The 19,896-nt window shown below is 34.0% G+C and overlaps 2 protein-coding genes across 2 annotated transcripts in view; both read right to left on the bottom strand.

The window, feature by feature from the left end:
* LOC137924138 (cholesterol transporter ABCA5-like) overlaps positions 1-6,424 on the bottom strand; it is a 69,784-nt gene extending 63,360 nt beyond the window's left edge. The window contains exon 1 of the mRNA XM_068767484.1: positions 6,207-6,424. Within this exon, the coding sequence (XP_068623585.1) occupies positions 6,207-6,283 (77 nt within the window). The 5' untranslated portion in view covers positions 6,284-6,424. The remainder of the gene's footprint in view (positions 1-6,206) is intronic.
* A 3,446-nt stretch (positions 6,425-9,870) lies between these two features.
* On the bottom strand, positions 9,871-17,879 carry LOC137923941 (collagenase-like). Its single transcript, XM_068767195.1, has 8 exons — positions 17,810-17,879; positions 17,066-17,111; positions 15,295-15,448; positions 14,626-14,795; positions 13,375-13,476; positions 11,814-11,959; positions 11,089-11,197; positions 9,871-10,278 (listed from the first exon to the last, which is right to left on the bottom strand). The coding sequence occupies exons 1-8, from the start codon at positions 17,858-17,860 to the stop codon at positions 10,118-10,120; spliced, it is 939 nt and encodes a 312-aa protein (XP_068623296.1). The 5' UTR covers positions 17,861-17,879; the 3' UTR covers positions 9,871-10,117.
* Between the last annotated feature and the right edge of the window lie 2,017 nt (positions 17,880-19,896).

Below are 19,896 nucleotides of genomic sequence, written 5' to 3'. Positions count from 1 at the left end.
GCCAGAAGCGACGCGACGCCGTCACAGAATTCAATAAAAATCCCCACACTAGCGCGCCCTAAGCAAAAACATGTCACATTATATATCAGTCATTATATCATGGTGATTCGTCTCTTACATTAGATTTTAGGTATGGAAACTTTTATTCATTGAATTTTTATTCTCTATTCTTTTTACTTATAAAGACATACAGCATAATTACATGATTGTCACAACTGAAAACAAATCGACCTAGTCAGTGTCGAACTTTATTCATATCACAGGCCAACCCTCTGTTATTCTAGATCAGTGATTCCCAAAGTGGTCTATATCGACCCCTAGGGGTCTATGACAACCTGCAGAGGATCTACGTCAGCGAAAAAAAAATTGGGGGTCCATGAATTGAAAATGGGGGTCCACGATAGTGGATCTCATCGCATACACTGATAGTACCTATTTACTTACATCATACTATCTTATAATATCAAAACATTTACATTATGTATAAAAGTGCCTATGAAGTAAAAAAAATGTTTATTTAATGTTACGTATATTTTTCATAACAGATACAAAATTTTATTTTGAGTAGTTTAAATTTAAATTCAATTAATAAATGTATAAATTAACATGTGTTTTTATTTTAAGTTTTTAACACTAAACTTCACTACAGTTAGAAATTTACAGGAAATCAATATCAGGTAAGCAGGGGGTCTACCCGACACGGAAAAACATGGCAAGTGGTCTACGACACAAAAAGGTTTGGGGAACTCTGTTCTAGATGAAATAATTACTGAGGGTACACCCGCCACTTCTCTTAGCTTTCAGAAGTAGTAGTAATGATATCAATCGACCAAATCTAGGTTCTGCCCACTCTGGTGCTCTTGAATCAGAATCCTAGAACGGGTATCACCTATGAATGACATCCTAAGGTGAGATATCACCTTTGAGGCTTCAGCCAGGTCAGACCATGGAGTGTCAGCCTAAGTGATCCAAGAGCTCAGCGGCCTCCTTATCCGGTAACATTGAAGTATGTGATCAGTTGACTTAAATTTACTTTTGATTAGTTTACGATTTAAGTTAGTTTAAAAGACTTAGTAAACACGAACATGTAAAAACATGATCAAAAAGTGGTTCTGTCTGTGGAATATAGAAACTAATAATAATAATAAATTAAATCAATGGTGAGACTTATGTTCAGCAGTAAACGTCATTTATCTGGTACCAACATACCATTTTACTTAATTATGTTCCAATAGGAAACATAAAGATATGAAAAGATCTAAGTCACGGCAATGAACATGTATGACAAAGTCGAACCGTAGTGAAACCATTGCGGGCGTGTTATTAGACATGAATAATTTATACACCGGAAGTGACCGTCACTGTGGAAGGCAGGGGTTGCGTTTCCGCACCCCGCGGTCACTTTGCGACCCCTACGCTTGTATAGTCAAACATTACAACGGCTGATGTCTTGTTACATTCGAAATTCGAATGCATTTATAGAATCATAAGGATTTAGTTGGATTAGGGGGACCAGAAAGTAATGTCGTTTATGTCAAAATAATTTACAGAAAAAAACGAATTGATATTTATCGATCCGGCATTGAAATTTGTATACTAGATGGCAAAAGGTTGATGATGACGAAGGTGAATATATAGTTGGTTAGAAATAAAAACTTCTTAAAAATGTGGTAGTGTGAATTTAACTTAGGAAAGCGACATTACTTTCCGGTATTCCTAATACATAAAATAATTTTCACGTCTTAATGATTATAATGGTGAAGAATTTTCCCGTAAAAAGGTGATCATAACCATGCTCCGGTCGGATCTGGTGCCCATTGTGCCCTTACTAAGCTTCATCATGTATCTCGGTGTTTTGCAGAGGAGAAGCATTCATTTACTGATTTATTAGTGATAGTTTTGATGATGTCTGTCCGTCTCGCTGGAGTGTGTCCAGTTCGCTTGCCTTTCACCACCAAACTTTCCATTGAGCCCTCATTACGGGTGATATGTAATAATATAATTAAATAGGTGAATGTAAACCTCCTTACTGTCAATTAATGTATAAACAAACATTAGAATCAAATTGTGGTACCATACAATGGTATCTGTTAAAGGTTCCAAAGCTATTTGAAGAAGAGCATTTGAAAAATTCAGTCTGGTTTTGTAGTTAAAAAAAATTATTTACATTTTAATACTATATATTTACGAGTGTTTGTTTGAGGAAATTTTAATAAATTCCAACGATAATCTAGAAGTATTACACAAGTCTGTTTTAAAACCGTACACCTAGAAAACTATAACAAGATTGTTAGCTGTTAAGTTTTCTTTGATGAATACATAAATAATGCGTAATAATCTATAGGGTGATTATATATAAGTGCAGAAGATTATCAACAATTAACTTTAATATGTAGATTATCGCGTAAAGATCAGGGGTGTGCAACCTTTTAATAAAGAATAAACATATCTTAATGCAAAATAAGAATAAACAATATTAGAACGAAAGGACGAATATACTCGGAAATTTTATTGAGAAATTCGACACAGTTATTTCGTTAAAAATTTATATATAATACGCAGTTAATTTTCTAATCGCACATAACTGTTTTGATTGTTGATTATTATTAATAATTTAGCATGTACCAATGTTTTATTATTATTTATTTTATAACAATAAATTAATAAGAGAAAGTCCATAAAATAAATTTAAATTATCTAAATGTTTTGCGGGCCGCATAAATATGTTTAACGGGTCGCAAATAGCCCGCGGACCGCGTGTTGGTCATCCCTGGTAAAGATATTTTTTTTTCTTTTTATTTCGTCTGCGGGCAACCTATTAGTACGCAGACGTTTCGTAGAAATACCTTCAACCCAAAACTGTGTAGGATTTGTTTACATTTCGAAGACGAAATTTATACGTTACGAGTTTATTTTTATTTCTTTTATTTATCACGTATGTTTCACTATTTTTATGAATAAGATTTTAAATTATGGCACATAAATATGTTATTATTGAACAATGAATACGTAATAAACAATTAAAAAATCTTTAAATAAATTTTCAGAAGATATTAAAAGATGATCTATATCTAATATATAAAATTCTCGTGTCACGGTGTTCGAACTTGAATTCCTCTGAAACGGCTTGACTGATTTTTATCAAATTTAATATGCGTATTCAGTAGGTCTGAGAATCGGCTACTATCTATTTTCTATACCCCTAAGTGATAAAGGTTGTTAACACTTAAAAATTTTTTTTTATTTTTTTAACGAAATTTTTTGTTTTTATTTTTTTATGATACAGCATACAAGAATACACACAACCATAAATTTTCACCCCTCTACGATCAACCCTTATTTTTTATTTGTAAATTAAAATATCAAATTTTTTTTTGCAAAACAACGTTTGCGGGATCAGCTAGTAAATTATAAAAGAACAAGGTCGAAGTGACTCGGACGATGTGTAAAGCAGCCCAACCTCTCGTCACGGAGCGGTTGACCCCAGTTTGACCCGGCTGAAATCGCCATGGGACAGCCCAGTGTGACACTATCGCAATACCTGAACTACTTTGAACTCAATTCCAACTTCATGCTACACGTCCTTCCTGTTATAAAGTTTCTTGTTAATATACATCAGTCTATTATATTTATTTATATATTTATTCAAACATACAACAAGCAAATATATCGAAAAATTAATTATGAAGTTTTTTTACGTTTGATTTTAATATTGGATACTGAATTTTGGCCTGATTATAAAGAACTTTATGTTTGTTTAGTTTCAGCATGTATACGCCCACTGGCATATGCCTAGATATTTATTCCACGTTCCACCCCGTATTTTGTTGGAGCAATAATTTTTTCATTTGTCTTTTTATTATTGTACAGTTTCTTTCTCTTCTTCCGCTCTTTAAGATTTGTTCTATACATTATTCATTTATTATTATTCCTTTTATCGTCACCTTACATCGTATCATCAGTCTTAAAGTTTAGGTTTATTTTATTGTTTACTATGTATTACATTTTTACTTAGATTATTCATAATATACATTTATGTAATTTTTATCTTTATTTCTTTCATTTTGTGTTTCATTTACGTTTGTTTTGTTTTCTTATTTTAATATTTATTCGCATTTATATTATTATTGATTGTTTTTTATTAGCTGACCATTTCAACCTAAGTTTTAATCCTTTCTGCTCTCTACAACCCTCCTGCAGGAACTGAGAAAGGGTGTTCTGCTTCCTACATCTGCTATTATGAAGGTAATTCTCGTCTCACAAAGTGTGAATTATATAAGGTTGTATCCCGGGAATTGAATCCGCGACTTACGATCGCAAGTATCAGTGCTCTACCTCTGAGCTACCATTGCTTAATTTAGTATATAAATATACATAACATAAATGTATAATATGTAATGTATCTATATATCTATATGACATAAATAGACAACGTGATTGGTTATATATACTTATATAGGCAATTCTTCTTTAATAAAGTGATCACTCTAAAATATATTACATACATAAAATGTTTACAAGTTCTGGCAGTATAAAGCCTGCAGGTGTAGATAGTAAACGATTATTAATTTTAATATGTATCAATTCTAATTTTAAAAACACCCATTCTTGCTATATTAACATTCAATATTTATTACTTCTGAAATCATTGAATTTTGTTATTTAGCTTTACCATACATTAATTGCAAATGAATTACACATTCAGCCTTTTAACGCTTTTAAACCTATAACCAATCATCCTGTATCATATATAACGTCGATACCATACATTTTCCCTTTGAAGCCTTAATATTATTCATTCACAAATAAGTTTGTAACTTGGAAGTCAATAAAACATCGATTATTTGAAAATAAGACCAGTAAGTCGATAGAATATCGATAGATAATTTATTCAATTATTCCAAATATGAATAATCCGAATATATCGTTTATATATCTTTTTTTATACTTATAACCACTCTCGCTTATATGAATTGAAATTAGGACTAAATATCAAGTATATGCCTTCTCAATATTTAATATATATGTTATTATTTATTTATTTATTTTATATATTCTATTCTATTTATATATTCTTACTCTTAATGCAATGGCGGTCTGAATGCCTTATAGATACTCGAGAGAGGTACATTTAAACAATAAAAAATAGAAATATTAAATACTATATCCGATATATAAATACTTATATAAAATGATATATACAAAAATTACAAGTGTTTATATATATATATATATATATATATATATATATATATATATATATATATATTATTCGTTTTTCTCCATTAGTTCTCAAATTTTCTAAATAAATGTATAACAGTTTCCTGCCTGCCTAATTCAGTGGAGTTAATTCGAAATTGGAGTAGAGAAAAATTAATCAAGTAAAATTTGTGAAAAGATCAAAGTAGTAAAAAATTATTTGGCAATATAGTTTTTAAAAATATTTGCTGTTATGTTTATTATGTAATGAATGATGTTGCTGCTAAAATATTTATAATAAATATTATAGTAACTTCGTGCGACACAATGGAAAGCAATCAACGAAACAAAAGATTTTAAAGGGTGCTTGCTGCACGGGCCCGCTGTCGTTTCGAAATAATTACCATTTAAACTGCCCCTTCCTGTTTTACGCCACATTTCTATAACACAAAGTATAAATTTTCATATATCCCCTTTTTGAAATTATCACCCCATTTATTTTTTCTATCAAAATATACTTCATAAAAAACTTTCACAGACTAAATATATTATTTATATTTAAAAAAAATACGATATACGTTCTTATCTTAATGAATTTATTTGTTAGTATTACCGGCCAGTATACATAAAGATAGAGCAGAAGTTAATTTTCAAAATTTAGCAGGTTCCGGTTTAACTACGTTTATGCCATGTTCCCAAAATTTGAGAAAAAAATGTGGAGATTACATCAAGAATATTCTTGTTTTTATTAAAAAAAAAGTCGCTGAGCTTCTTAAAATATTATTTGTTACATGAATTCAAGTCAACATTTAGTTCTTCAATATCGAAAGCAGATAAATTATCGCAGACCCCCGTTTAGGGAGTGTGAACACCCATTTTTTGTCACGCCAACATAACCCCATCGAGTTACCCGTGGACCTTTGTGAGAACTAAGAAGATTTACGTAATGGAATTTGTTTTTAAATAAAAACTGTGTTGATATATCAGGTATTATTTGTAATACTAACGTTAGCTGCTCGGTGCTTGCCGGTGAATGGCGTCCATCAACCCGCACACTGCCCAGTACCCCATCGGGACCACTCATGCAACACAATAAAAACTCACTGAATCACAAAAAATTCCCACTAGAGCACCACTACTGGACACTATAACATCATTGGTGCGCGACAATTTAGTTATTTAACTACACCTGAAAATGGCAATGTCGTGTTAGAATTTGCTGTTGTCTCAAGTGTACGCGAGGCGCGCTTTCCGAGCCGTCGCCATCATGATTTGAGGGAGTGTTTCGCGCGCGCGCCAAATGTGATACAGTGTTGCACTATTACGTTTATTACCCTTATTTTGTGCAATTTCAAATTTTAATAATTCCGTTAACATTCATTTATAACAGTTGACGGATACTATATTATTGAGTTCAAAGATGTAAAAAATGTCTTTAAAACTGACAGCGTGATAATAAAATAAATTAAAATCAGACAAATTTCTACTCTGATAGTATGTTATTAATTTTTATCGAATAATAAAACCCTAATGCCAATTGCAATACGTACTTTACATTTATATTTAAATATCATTTGTGATTAAAAAGTCAGTACAATATTACAATTTATCTATAAAAAAGGCAAATAGCATAACAATTTTAATTTAAAGCGGCGCCTTAGTAATTTTCTATCGAAATTCAGATATAGCAGATACTAAGGAAATTTTATTTATATCCTGGCATCCCAGCGACGCATGCGCGATGTCCAACCACTGCAATACGACGTCGTGTAACGGGAACCTATTTTTACATTTCTTTGTGGCCTAACAAGAATTACACTTCTAGAACGAGATAAAATATAATTGAGAGGTGTGGCATTCTATTGTTTAAAACTGTATATATCTTGTGTTTCTAGCGTATATATTTAACTATACATTCGCATATATACGGACATCATTAATGATCAGACTATTTGTCCATATACAGACATATTTAAAGACGTCCATTCATAAATACGATCTAAATATAATTGCTAATGCATAAACGACTGAAGTAAATTAATTATTCCAGTATATTTACATAGATGTAAACTTTTAACTAAAGCAATCTTAACTATTTTGAAATTACCTGCATATAATTATATTGAGGTTAATTCAACCAGTTAATTTTATCAGAAATACTTCTTTAATTGTTAGAGAAAAGTTTTTAGCGCAAACGTAAAAGATCTAACACAATCTTACACAATGTTGTCAAATGTATCGATCGTCCGAGATGGAGCTACGCGCCATTACAGCCTGCCTCTGATACCCTCTTATCTAATCATAAATATTTTACTTACAATGGTAAAATATTTACATTTCTTCCATTCATTTATTTATTTATATTATTATGCAATTGCTTGAATTAAATTGAACTCTAATATAATGTTATCCAAGTTATGTAATGTAAATATGAATGTTCAGGGTACTTGAGGGTTCAAAACGTTGGTCTGTAAAGAGCTGTGAACTCCGAAGGATTTTTTTCTGTGGTCGTATTTATTCGTAATATCTATATTACAGTAGTTAAGGAATTATTCTCAAGTTTTATTATCATTTATATTATCAATCTTTAATAGAATTTTTTAAATGTTTTTGTTCAATTAAGTTTTTATATGTATTACATGACAATTCAGACATATTACACCGAATAGTATTGTATATCATACATTTCCCAAAAAATAGTACAAATAATAATGGATATATATCATTATGAAAAAATGTTATTGACTATTCAAAAATAAAGAGTGAAAACATTTTGATGTTAAAAATTCTACATCTCTCCATTTTTGTAATCCATCATCTTCATCATCTCAGTCGCTTATTATGATAGGCTTCACCCAAAGATCGCCACCGTGAGTAGTCTTGCGCTGCCCGAGTCCAGAAATTTCTCGCGACTCTCCCACTGCCAGAAAAAAGAGCAATTCTTCGAGGTACGCTGCTGATATTCTTTCTTCTGCATTCTCATTTCTGATCACGCACCGATACTCCGTGCATAGGTCTCTCCGTTACTCTCTGGGTGATCTTGAGTTTTCTTATAACACCACCACCACGTCACATTATTATAGGATGTGCCGTATGTGGCTGTGGTTGGTTAGGTGATAAGGAAAAAAAAAAACAAAAAAAAGGCAACAGAAAAAAAAAATTAAAATGGGTAGTGGCAGAAGGCCTGGTCTAATTTCAGCTTGGTACTCCCTTGATGGTGGTGGCAGCTGGTCAGGCGGCAGCTTGTCGAGAGAAGGGATCGCTGATAGTTCACAGGATGTGATCGTTCAGGTGCAAGGTGATATAAATTCTACTTCAATGATAGCAGGTTATTTTTTTTGTATAAACGCTTGTCAAAGTTCTATGTCTCTAGTGTTTTTTTGATCCTTTAAAGGAGAAGCATTTGACCTCTGTCTCGCCTGATGTTAAGCAATGACAAGATCTACAAAGTCTACGATGCTATATGAAGAAACCTTTTCACTCGAGTCTTTAAATTTTATATAACATTTTTATATATATATATAATTATATTCATATTTTGTTTGTGTTTACTTTTATTATCTGTATGTGTTTTTTGTCTAGTTTTATTTTTCGGTACTGTTTCTTTTGATTACATCCTGAAATATGGCCGATGGTGAGGCGATACTGTCCTCACTAGATTTCGAAGGTATGGTTAACTCTAACAAAGATGCCGGTATTTTTTTATCTGCAGCATTTTAGACGGAAACACATTCCGGAGCTTTCCGAACGCTGCTCATCCGTGTTGGATTTTTAAATCTAATTAACCTAAAAGTTTCTCGTAAAAGCCATTCTAATCGGAAATATTAATCCACTTTCGTAATTTAATTGAAATTATTTTCACGGTCGCTTTGTTTGTCACGTGAAAAGACATCGTCTTATTGATTTAGTGATCTGTTTATCGTATCGAAAATTCTAGAACTTTCAAAACCTGGAACGTCTTTCTTACTAAATCATTTTTAAAATTGAACACACAACTATATATGACAGTCGTGGACGTCGCTTACTTGTACTAAACGTGACTAATATAGTTCCGTAATACATGGCCAAGCTATTTCAGTGAACGTGTGTGGGTGTTGGGTAAATGATGTCCACAGATGTAATTACAATACGTAAAAAGTTTACTATGTTGAGATTTTAAGAAACAATTTTTTTTAATACACGAACTGGCATGTAAGTGATTTTTCTTGTTTTTTAAGCGCGAAATTTGAAAAACAAAAGCGTATTCTATTTTAAATGTAAAATAAAATCGATTATTTTATATCGATTATTTTATATTTTATATCGAACGCCCACTGCAAGGTATAGGCCTCTCCCAAATATATCTATAGGGGACGGCAGGCGGGTTGGTATTATTCCCACCCTATGGAAACTTCTTGATGAGCAGTGACAATATGAATTATACAAGATTGTAACGTTGGAACCGAATCCGCGACCTATGATTGCATGTCATACGCACACGCACGCACACACACGCTCACATATATGCACACGCACACACACGTACTTCGGAATTGTTACTTGAGAATCTTATTTTTAAGGCTTGCCATAATCGTACAAAACACATAAAAATAAAAATATAGATCCATGGATACAGTTTTCAAAAGTTACCGAGGTCAAAAAATTGATAAAATTAAACAATTCGTTTTGAAATTGGATTTTCAGAATATATTATGGGGACCGGAAAGTTTGATAATTCATTATTTATTATGAAGTTGAAACAAATATAATTAATGAAAGAATTAAAAGTCAACTTACAAGCACTGAATTGAAATACAGTATTACAAAATTTTTTTTTTAGTAAAGTTGAAAATTACAACATGAAAATAACTTTTTAGAATGGTAAATTCTTGAAATAGCTTCAGAGATTTTGTGCTTTTCGTTCACCAGTTGAAGTCGCTTAAATTTCCGGTTCCTCAGTTGTGGTTTCTTCTGGTTCCGGTTCCTCAGTTGTGGTTTCTTCTGGTTCCGGTTCTTCAGTAGTCGGTACTGGCACAAAATCAAAATCGTATCCAGTAACCTCTGTGAGCCAATCATGATAATGTCCAGGACGAACAAAACCTGCAATGGATAATAGTACTAAATAGTTATAAGTATTATTTATAACGAACATGCTAAAAGCCTACATACTTGCCAGAGTCAACACAAAGAATAATATGTAATAGATTCACGCGTTACCTCGCGGAAATCAATCCTGACTAAGAAAGGGACATATATATAGCTACTTCCGCTATGCAGCAGTAGTCGTGCAATATAGTGCACCGCCCGCCTGATAAATGCGCGTGCGGTAAACAATGCGAAACACAACTATCACCGTTAACTCTACACGTGTCTCACCACTCCGCGAGGCATCCTTAGAAGGTGTTACAACGACCAGTGCCAAACAGAAAAATAATCAAGCCATATACAAACAGTTCAAGAAATTCCTTAGTGTAACATTTTTCATCGATAGTAATACTACAATCGTTTATATTTAGTATACACCTGAAGTGATAAAAAAATTATAAACCTGCACGAACCGAACACGCAGATTGAAAAAATTCAACGAAACAAATCTCGCCAGCTATTTATATAAAGATGTTTACAATATACAAGATTCATCACCCATAATTTAATAGAATGAATTTGGTGTATTTTATATAAATAATAAAAATAATTATCAAAAGAAACAAATGATACTTGTTGTAACAGCTCCGAATAGATATCGGACTGTTTGTATTTCGTGCGACAGAGATAACACTCTACGAAGACGAAATTAGTCGATTGTCTCTTTCCAATGGTCGATGTGCAATATATATCGCCGGGTACTGTACCTGTTTGTAAATGAACATGAGTTTAAATATTTAACATGTTTGAAGTTTAATTTCTTACCAGCTGGAAGGTCAACGTGGCATCCTCTAGAGGAAACAAACGACGTGATTCCGACTTGTGTGGGAAGACCGTCGACGTCTATTACGACGAGCGGGCCACCGCTGTCACCCTGTTTATGAGAAATTAGTTAGTTACCTGGACAGTGTCTTTGTTTTAAACTCTCTCTCTCTCTCCCTCTCTCTTTTTCTCTTCAGCCAATAAACGCCCACTACAATCCATAGATTTCTCCCAAAGATCGTCGTTAATGACCAGTTTATGCGATGTCCGCATTCAGCGATTTCCCGCGACTTCCGCGATTCCTATTTCCTACGACTTTTACTATGTTATCGGTCCAGCTAGTGGTGAAGTTTCCCGCGCCACGTCTACCCGCTGCCCCACGCCCTGACACTTCAAAATTTCAGTTTCTAACAATAAAATGATAAATCTGAACAAACTTCTATAATTGTGATCTGTCTATCCATCATCGGTAGTAAAATTATCAAAGGTAGAAATGTTTTAAGTCACATAAACAACTTAAACACATGCATAGATATACAGTGATCAAAAAGTGCTATGAAATTGTCATTTAAAAGTCCCAAGCAGGTATTTTTTTTCCTAGGTTCAATTCTCCTCATTGCTCTCTGGGTGACCTCGAGCTTAAGTCAAAGGCTATAATATATGAAGATATACAGGCAAAATATACAGTAAATCAGAATTTTGTATGATATAATGATGTTACGAAATACCTGACAAATTGATTGACTGGTGACATTGTAACCGCTTGCACAGATGGTCGAATCTACGACGAAGGCGCCGCCTCCGAAGGCATTGGAGCAGAATGAATTCGTAACACCCGATAGATACACCCACTGCAGATTCTCGGGAGCTCCGCCTGATGTTATATATAAACAATTCGACAATATTAATAATTATCTAGGTAACAGATTCAAAAACAAATAAATAACCTTAACATTTGGAACTACAGCCTGTATATTTTATAAAAACCATAAAGTAATTATAACAACGTATTGCAGATAACTATAACAATGTTTTTGTTTGCTCGCAGGAAGGTGAGTGAAGTATCACTCACCACCCTTCGACCAGGCTTAACAGTAGTTAAAAGGAATAAAACAGTATAGATAAGCAGGTACAAAATAAACTGCACAAATAACTAGTCAATTAATAATAGGAAAAATAAACTAAAAATAGAATAAGAAAAAAGTAGTATTGTATTGAAAAAGTCAAACCCAAAAAAAGAAAACTGTGATATAAAAAATAGGATAAGTAATAAAAGAATAAAAGAAATGTACCTAACCACCTAAGAGTAATAAGATGACGGAAAGAAGGCGATGAAAGCAAGAAGAAGTAAAAGAATAAAATGAACGATATTGTGAAGGAAAAAGGTAAGAACAAAAGAAATTGAGAAGAATGAAAGGGAGTGAAGAATAAAGATAAAAATTTGAAAAACTTATTTGTAAACAAAGATCCTGATCTCAACAAATTAGGGGTACGAGAGGCTTCCGGTAGCGGGGCCCATAAAAAAAAAACAATGTTTTTTTAATTATTATATATGTCGGAAATCTATAATATCGGTCGACGTCGACAGATGGCGCTAGTTGTTCGTAAAGGTATATGTGTCACCGCGCGGCAGAATTGACATTAATAACACACGAAAATGACATAACATAAACATAAGAAAAAATAATAACTCAACTAATTATTAATAGTAAATGGGTTATAACATTACATTGATATTATTAGTGACGAAATGTAGCCGAGCGGTAAGACTGAGACTTGAGATCGCAGATCGCGGATTCGACTCTTTTATATGAGTGCCATCGCTCACGAGCAAGTTTCCAGAGGTTGAACAGGAGCGTCCTCTGCATACCATAATACCACACTGCGATTGCCAACCCGCCTGCCAAGCTTCGCGATTATAGTATATCTCCTCATAGATATCTTTTGGAGAGATCTATACCTTGCAGTGGGCTTCTATGAGTTAAAACGACGTCTCCCTTCATTGGCATGCTCGTAATTGCAAAACGACCCATGGAAAAGGCTATAGTCTGTAATTAGGAGATTCCTAGAAGAAAGAAAGTAGTTCAAGTGGTAGTAGGCTTGCTTTAAAGTTCTGGAGTGAACACTACGGACCAGCAAGCATAGAATGTCTATCCATAACTTAGACAGCCGATTTCAACTTCTATTGGAAATATACGAGGAGAGCCTATGATCCACAATGAGCTTCCTAAAATAACGGTGATGATTATTATTATTATTAATTTAGGTGATGAATTATGAAGAACTGACTTCCAGTCCAAGTGCGCCCCCAACCGCTGGCCTGTAGTCGAATCCCCTCGTAGTTTTTATTCTTATCCAGCGAAGACTGTAACCTTATTGGCTGGACCAAAGCTAAAAACATATTAAATATGGTTTAGAGTGATACTAAAGTTGTATTTTTGCAGGGTAGACATTATTTCAATATTTTTGAGATATAGTATACACTACTATATAATGCTTTTGAGTAGACACATATGTTGTAAACATCTGATTGTTAAAGAGTACTTATTTATTTTTCCATTTCGTAGCTAAACGATCAAAGGAAACATGGAATGATTCCAGACAGAATTGCAATCGATTTTTGATCTCTTTCTTGTTTTTATAAGGTAGCTTCAAATATTGTAACTTATACATGCACGAGCATGCTGACCTATAGGACAAGATATATTATATAGGAGATAGATGTGTCTTATATAAGTATCTTGTTGATTTTCACAAAAAACATGAGATATAAAACAGAGATAATAGTAAAATTGGGTTCAAAAACGAGTTACAATGAATTATTTCAAACATACGGATTAATTTCAAAATGTCATTATTTTTGTAGGCAATTTCCTGCACTTGTGGAAAATCGATTATTTTAATACTACATAGTAAGCTACCGCCGATTCAAAACGCTGATCTAAAGAAAAGAACCGGGAGAAACTCAACAGTTACTATTTTAATTGAAATTTAACAATTTCTGATGTATACATCCTACATACAACTAATTATAATCTAGTAAACAAATAAAGTTTCATCCATTTCGATCAACTAAAAACCTTTGAATGCTATTATTTCCAAAAAAAAATCCAAACGATATAAATTTATTTAGTGATCATAATGTATTCTAATGCTCTATCTTAGTAAGTAAGAAAAGGACCAATATTTAGCCACTTCCGCACATGCAGTGGTAGTCGTGCAACAAAGTACACCGCCCGCCAGCCCGCTGATAAATGCACATGCGGCAAACAATGCGAATTAGACAACTACCACCGTTAAATCACTCAACACGTGTTTCACCCCTCCACAGGGCATCTTCAGGAGTTATGTTTCACCGATTAGTGCTAAACATAGAGTCTATGACACTTTGTTGCACGTCTATCACTGCATGTGCGAAAGTGGCTATATATTGGTCCTTTTCTTACTTAGGATGGACTTCCACAAAATAACGCCTGATTCTATTAACCATCTTAGTAAATAATATAAAATTAATGGAACGTACAATGAAAACTGTCTCACCTGAGAACTTTAACACCCTGTTAAACTTGACAAGACCGATATCGTGAGTCTGTACGTGCCATGGTACCTCTTCCATGTAAAGCGGGTGATTGTAGTACGTGGTCGTGTCGAAGATGTCCGCGGGTCTCGTTAGGTTAACGGTACCAGTTCGAATCACGACCGTAATACGTCTGAAAGGTAAACATATCCTATAAGAGATAGATTCTTTGTGGTTAGTCACTTCCCTATCGAGCCATGGAGCTCTCACGAACATCTTCAACGTGAATCCAGTGAACGCCCAAGTTGTCAAAATATCAACTGCTGCTTCTCAATCATCACGATATCTTTGGAATCACAAAGCTTATAGACTAGAAATTTGATTAAAGAATTTCTTTAATCAAGTAGAAATCAGCTAAGAATAAATTTTACCAAATTCTAACCGCAAGCGTTGTTGAAGTCTACCTTGTTGGGGTGTTACCACTCCCAACTCAGCGGCTTATGGTTGCTACTCCAGAACCTTTTGGCCAGTATGGAAATGTAAAATCACCTATGCCAACGTAATTGTGTTCTTATTATGTAAGAGATCAAAAAAGAGACGAAAAGAGAGTTTTTTCTGGAGATACTTGAAGAGGAAACTCGTCTCCACACGTGCTAAACGCGTATACTTACTTACTTGACTAAAATACTTACGTGGCAGTACAATGAGCGGCCGTTAGACCCCATTCAGGATGTATGATGGTGCCACCACAAGCGTTGATACCGCCCATGGCGTCCACCATCCTCAGCGAGAGCTGATAAGGAATTTGACCTTCTTCTGCCTCCCATCCTGACACTATCCGTGTATCTGTGAAGTAATCATTTTAACTATAGCTACATGACAATTGATATGGCACTTCGGAAATACTACTACAATAATTAAACCAATCGGTTATCTGAACCCCCGACGGTAGATGCTCCGTGCGCAAGCCCTGCACTAGGTGGAACGTCAACAGTGAAAGTCGCGGAAAATCACTGGACACGGGCAGCGCAGGCCTGGTCATAGTGGCGATCTTTGCGGAAGGCTTTTTCTTGGCAGTGGGCATCTATCGGTTTACATGATGGTGATGGTGATTATTTTAACACGTTCACTACGGCTTGAGGTCGATTCAGCCTCATGATAGACTTTGCACTGGTGCGGCGCGTAAAACTCGTGTTTTCTCTCTAGTGCGGCGGCTGTTTACACTCAACCATATGAGATATGACAAAGACAAATATAGCTTTCTTTATGTCTGCGAAGCATTGACTCAATATTGTAAAAAAAATGATTGAAACATGAGGCAGAAAAGGCCTCAACCGCACTACTAGGAAGTTCAGCTTGAGGCTGATTCGACCTCAGCCGCACCAGCTGAAAGTTCTTCAAAATTGGGCCCGCAGTGAACGTGTTAAAGATTGTTATGATGACGATGACTGTATAGACCACACAGAGTAGTGGTAGAGGATTGAGACTTGCGACTTGCGATTCACACTTTGTACATTAGTTATGTAGAATTGACACTCCTCACAAACAAGTTTCCAGAGGGTCTATGCCAGCGACCTCTGCATAACATAATACCACACTGCGATCGCCAACTCGCCTGCCAAGCGTGGCGATTATAGCATATCCCCCATAAATATTCTTGGAGGAAACCTTTGCTTTGCAGTGGGTGTCTATAGGCTGAAACGACGACAATTATTTTTTTGATTTTTATTATAATAAGGATATTTATTATTCTTAATATAAAAGATAATTAGAGATAATTAGATTAATTTATTTATCAAAGTACAGAAATGCATACTAGAAACAATGATATAAAGAATTCAATTACAATTAATAGATGTGTTCCAACATGGGCACTGTTGTTTCCAACAACAGTCAAGGTACCGCAAGAGCAGTAGCAGTGAGATTCACAGATCAGATTGCACGACAGCATACAAAGTAAGGTTACGAGTACATTAAAACAAAGTTAGAGTAAGTAATCTAATAAGATATTGAACTAAGCATTTAATTCCGGCTGGAATATAAAGAAAACGGTACAACTTTTATTTTATCTGTTCAAACGTTCTTTAAGTCATATCAAGTAATAATAATATTAACTAAAGAATTTTAAATTTGGCTTCACGTACAAAACAGAGATTTTAAGAATTTTATTGTAAACAAAAGCAGACATATAGTATATGGATTAAAATATTTCACGACAGCTGTGTTCGTGATTGGTGACGGTAATTTTCAAAACTCGCCTACTCTACATGAGATGTCAATCTTTACATGCAATAATGGTTTTATGATGAGATAAATAACTTACGTATGCTTAAGACATAGCTTCATTACTAGGCGGATTAAAATTAACTGCTTAATTCATTTTGAACATTAGAATTTAGGGGATGACTCCTGTTCGTTTTAATGTCCTATCAATATATAAATCATCACTTAAAATTAACATACCTCTTTTAACATTCTCCGGAAAAGTCACCCTGGGATCGGCGAGTACCTAAAAAGAACATGGCATATGTTATAACGTAATTATTCGATATTATAATTGTAGGAGCAACATTACGTCATAGTCAGTGACGCATCGATAAAGGGAATTCTACAGAAATATAATTCTTTATTTACATCGGTATAAATATGGGCGAAGCTCCCTCCAAGACCTACCGGCCCTAGAAAGAACCATTAAGCCATCTGTTTCGTTTAAGGGGGAGTGATATAGGAGCAACATTACGTCATAGTCAGCGACGCTTTGAAAAGGGGAATTCTACAGAAATATAATTCTTTATTTACGGTATTATATGCACATATTTATAAATAATTATGAAAACTAGGTTTAAAATTAAAAGTTTCTTTTGTTAATGCTAATTTTCGCTAGTAAACATAGGCCTTTGCAAAAGATTTCCAATAAAATCGGTAAAAAATCTTTGGTATTAGATTCAACTATGATTAAACTGTTTATAATATAGGAAAAGGACTTTGAATTCCCTCATTCGCCCGGAGTAATATAACACATGCACCTATATATCCGAGAAATCAATTTAGATGAAACTTCATAAAACTTAAATCCACCGGCTGCATAACATCATAAAATTAAATGCATGTTCTAAGTTTATTATAAATAAAACGGCATCTCATATAGCTTCTTTTTTACTTATTTTAAAGAAATATTTGTCAAAAAGAAAAATTCAAAAACATTACCAAACCAAGAAGAATGGCCACTAAAAACACAGAAATACTCCACTTCGCCATCCTGGACAAGGTGTGATTGAATATTTTTTTATCTATGTACCATTTACATAAAGTAATTAATTGATAAAACACAAAGATTATCTGATAATTACCATTTTAATCTCGACACAAATAATTTAATTATACATGTTGATTAAAATTATGAAATTATCTGTTCTAGCACCCGTAAATAACTTTTCATTTCAGGATTTAACTTTATTGAATCAAACAGAAAATCTTTAAAGGAGTATATATCTCATTTGATGTAAAGGTTTCAGAAATAATAAATAATGTTATGATAATATAATAGTACTAACAAGCGTTTTAAAAATTCGAATTACGCCGTGTATATATATATATGATTTTTTACTATCTTTCCATGTAGATTGTACTGCCAGAAGTTATTGTACTGTCGCAACTTATATAAAAAACTAGTGCTACGTAATTCAGAGTGATCACTGTATACAGGGTGATTGAATGTATGTGTAAACATGTCAAAGCTTTTACAGCATGGATGCATAGACCGCGCCCCGTCTGTCTAATAATGGTGCCCAGTTGACAGCAAAAATAATACTCTCGTATATTCGAAAAATATTGAATTCTATTCCAGAATAAAACCAAAAAATTTAATTACCTATACTTCTGGCGGCGGGCCCGCCATCAGTTCATGATTTGCTCGAGTGGCCCCTAGTCTTAATAAGTCTGTATTTAATGGAATCAGGCGTTACATCGCGGAAGTCCATCTTACACTCTCACAGAGACTCTGTGTTTGGCACTAATCGGTGTAACATAGCTCCTGAAGATGCCCCATGGAGGGGTGAAACACGTGTTGAGTGGTTTGGTGGTGGCGGTTGTGTGATTCGCATTGTTTGCCGCATGCGCATTTATCAGCGGGCTGGCGGGCGGTGCATTTCATTGCACGACTACCACTGCATGTGCGGAAGTGGCTAAGTATTGGTCCTTTTCTTACTTAATAAGTCTGTGCAACCATGTTTTACAGCAACAAAAATTCACTCTGCATACATATTTATTTATGAACCTTTATTGATATACTCTTCCAGTCACCCAGTCATATGTCGATACACATGGAAGAGAATTTCAAGTATCTCAAGTACCTTCTTAAACTAATATGAAACGAAATAAATGTATACATATTGAAAAATGCGCTTCAGAACTCCCCGTCCTTATCCCACCATCCCCGTTTCTTTATAGAACGAGTGGGAGGTCGACACCCTACCAATTTTACACTATGGAGTTTCCATGTAGATGTTTCGATTTTACATTTCTGATCTCCTGAAAAATATAACCCAAATCTTTTCAGGTTTAAAGTGAACGCTTTCCAATAGTCGAGTTGGTGGACAAAGGTGGACTAGTAAAAGATTTAAAAAATAACCAATAATTTTAATCAAATTTATAATTGTTAATTTAAAACTGTGACAATCGTTATCATTAATGGTTTTTCCATATATAGAATAACAGTAATCAGAGACGTGTGATAACAGTAATCAGTTTTTATATAATCAAAAAAAAAAAAAAAACAAGCGAAAGCACTTGCTTGTTTTCATAATTAGTGAGGTAACAGAAATTTTGTTCATGCATTTACTTCTTTTCGACCTCCACTGCAAGATATGCCTTGTCCAAACATCCCTAAGATGACTGGTCTGGCGCCGTCCGCCACTGTACGACTTCCGTCCGACCTTGTGGGGTCCCGTCGACGTCTATCGCCTCGTGGTTCGAAGGAATATATATATATATATATATATATATATATATATTCCTTTTTACGTAGCTCCAACTGCATAAACTGCTTTACACTTGTAATTTTATAAGGCTGGTAAATTTGTAAATTCGTGACCAATGTAATAATATTTTAATTGACAAAGAAAAAGGATTTTCATTTTCGGCTTAGTATGAAATTAAAACAGGCTAGATATAGGAGTACCGATGATGGGATCACTTACCCAGCTGCATGTTAAAAAAGGACTTGACTCGTCAATTATTCATGTATGATACATGACTACAAATTTCGCCAATTGTACTAGACTAAACAATTCGTA

Source organism: Battus philenor, unplaced genomic scaffold (assembly GCF_028537555.1).
Source record: "Battus philenor isolate CCGP_79_NKW_IND1 unplaced genomic scaffold, ilBatPhil1.0.hap1 SCAF_23, whole genome shotgun sequence".
Lineage (NCBI taxonomy): Eukaryota > Metazoa > Arthropoda > Insecta > Lepidoptera > Papilionidae > Battus > Battus philenor.
The sequence above is the reverse complement of the archived record's forward strand: the minus strand, read 5'-3'. Positions and strand labels throughout refer to the sequence as shown.

What these genes read in the sequence shown, in the direction of transcription:
- LOC137923941 (XM_068767195.1), bottom strand. Translation starts at nt 17,860, where the DNA reads ATGGCGAAGTGGAGTATTTCTGTGTTTTTAGTGGCCATTCTTCTTGGT. An exon ending in TCCGGAGAATGTTAAAAGAG is followed by an intron (nt 15,449 to 17,065) that starts GTATGTTAATTT and finishes ATTACTTCACAG; the next exon opens with ATACACGGATAGTGTCAGGA. An exon ending in GCCGCTCATTGTACTGCCAC is followed by an intron (nt 14,796 to 15,294) that starts GTAAGTATTTTA and finishes TTTACCTTTCAG; the next exon opens with ACGTATTACGGTCGTGATTC.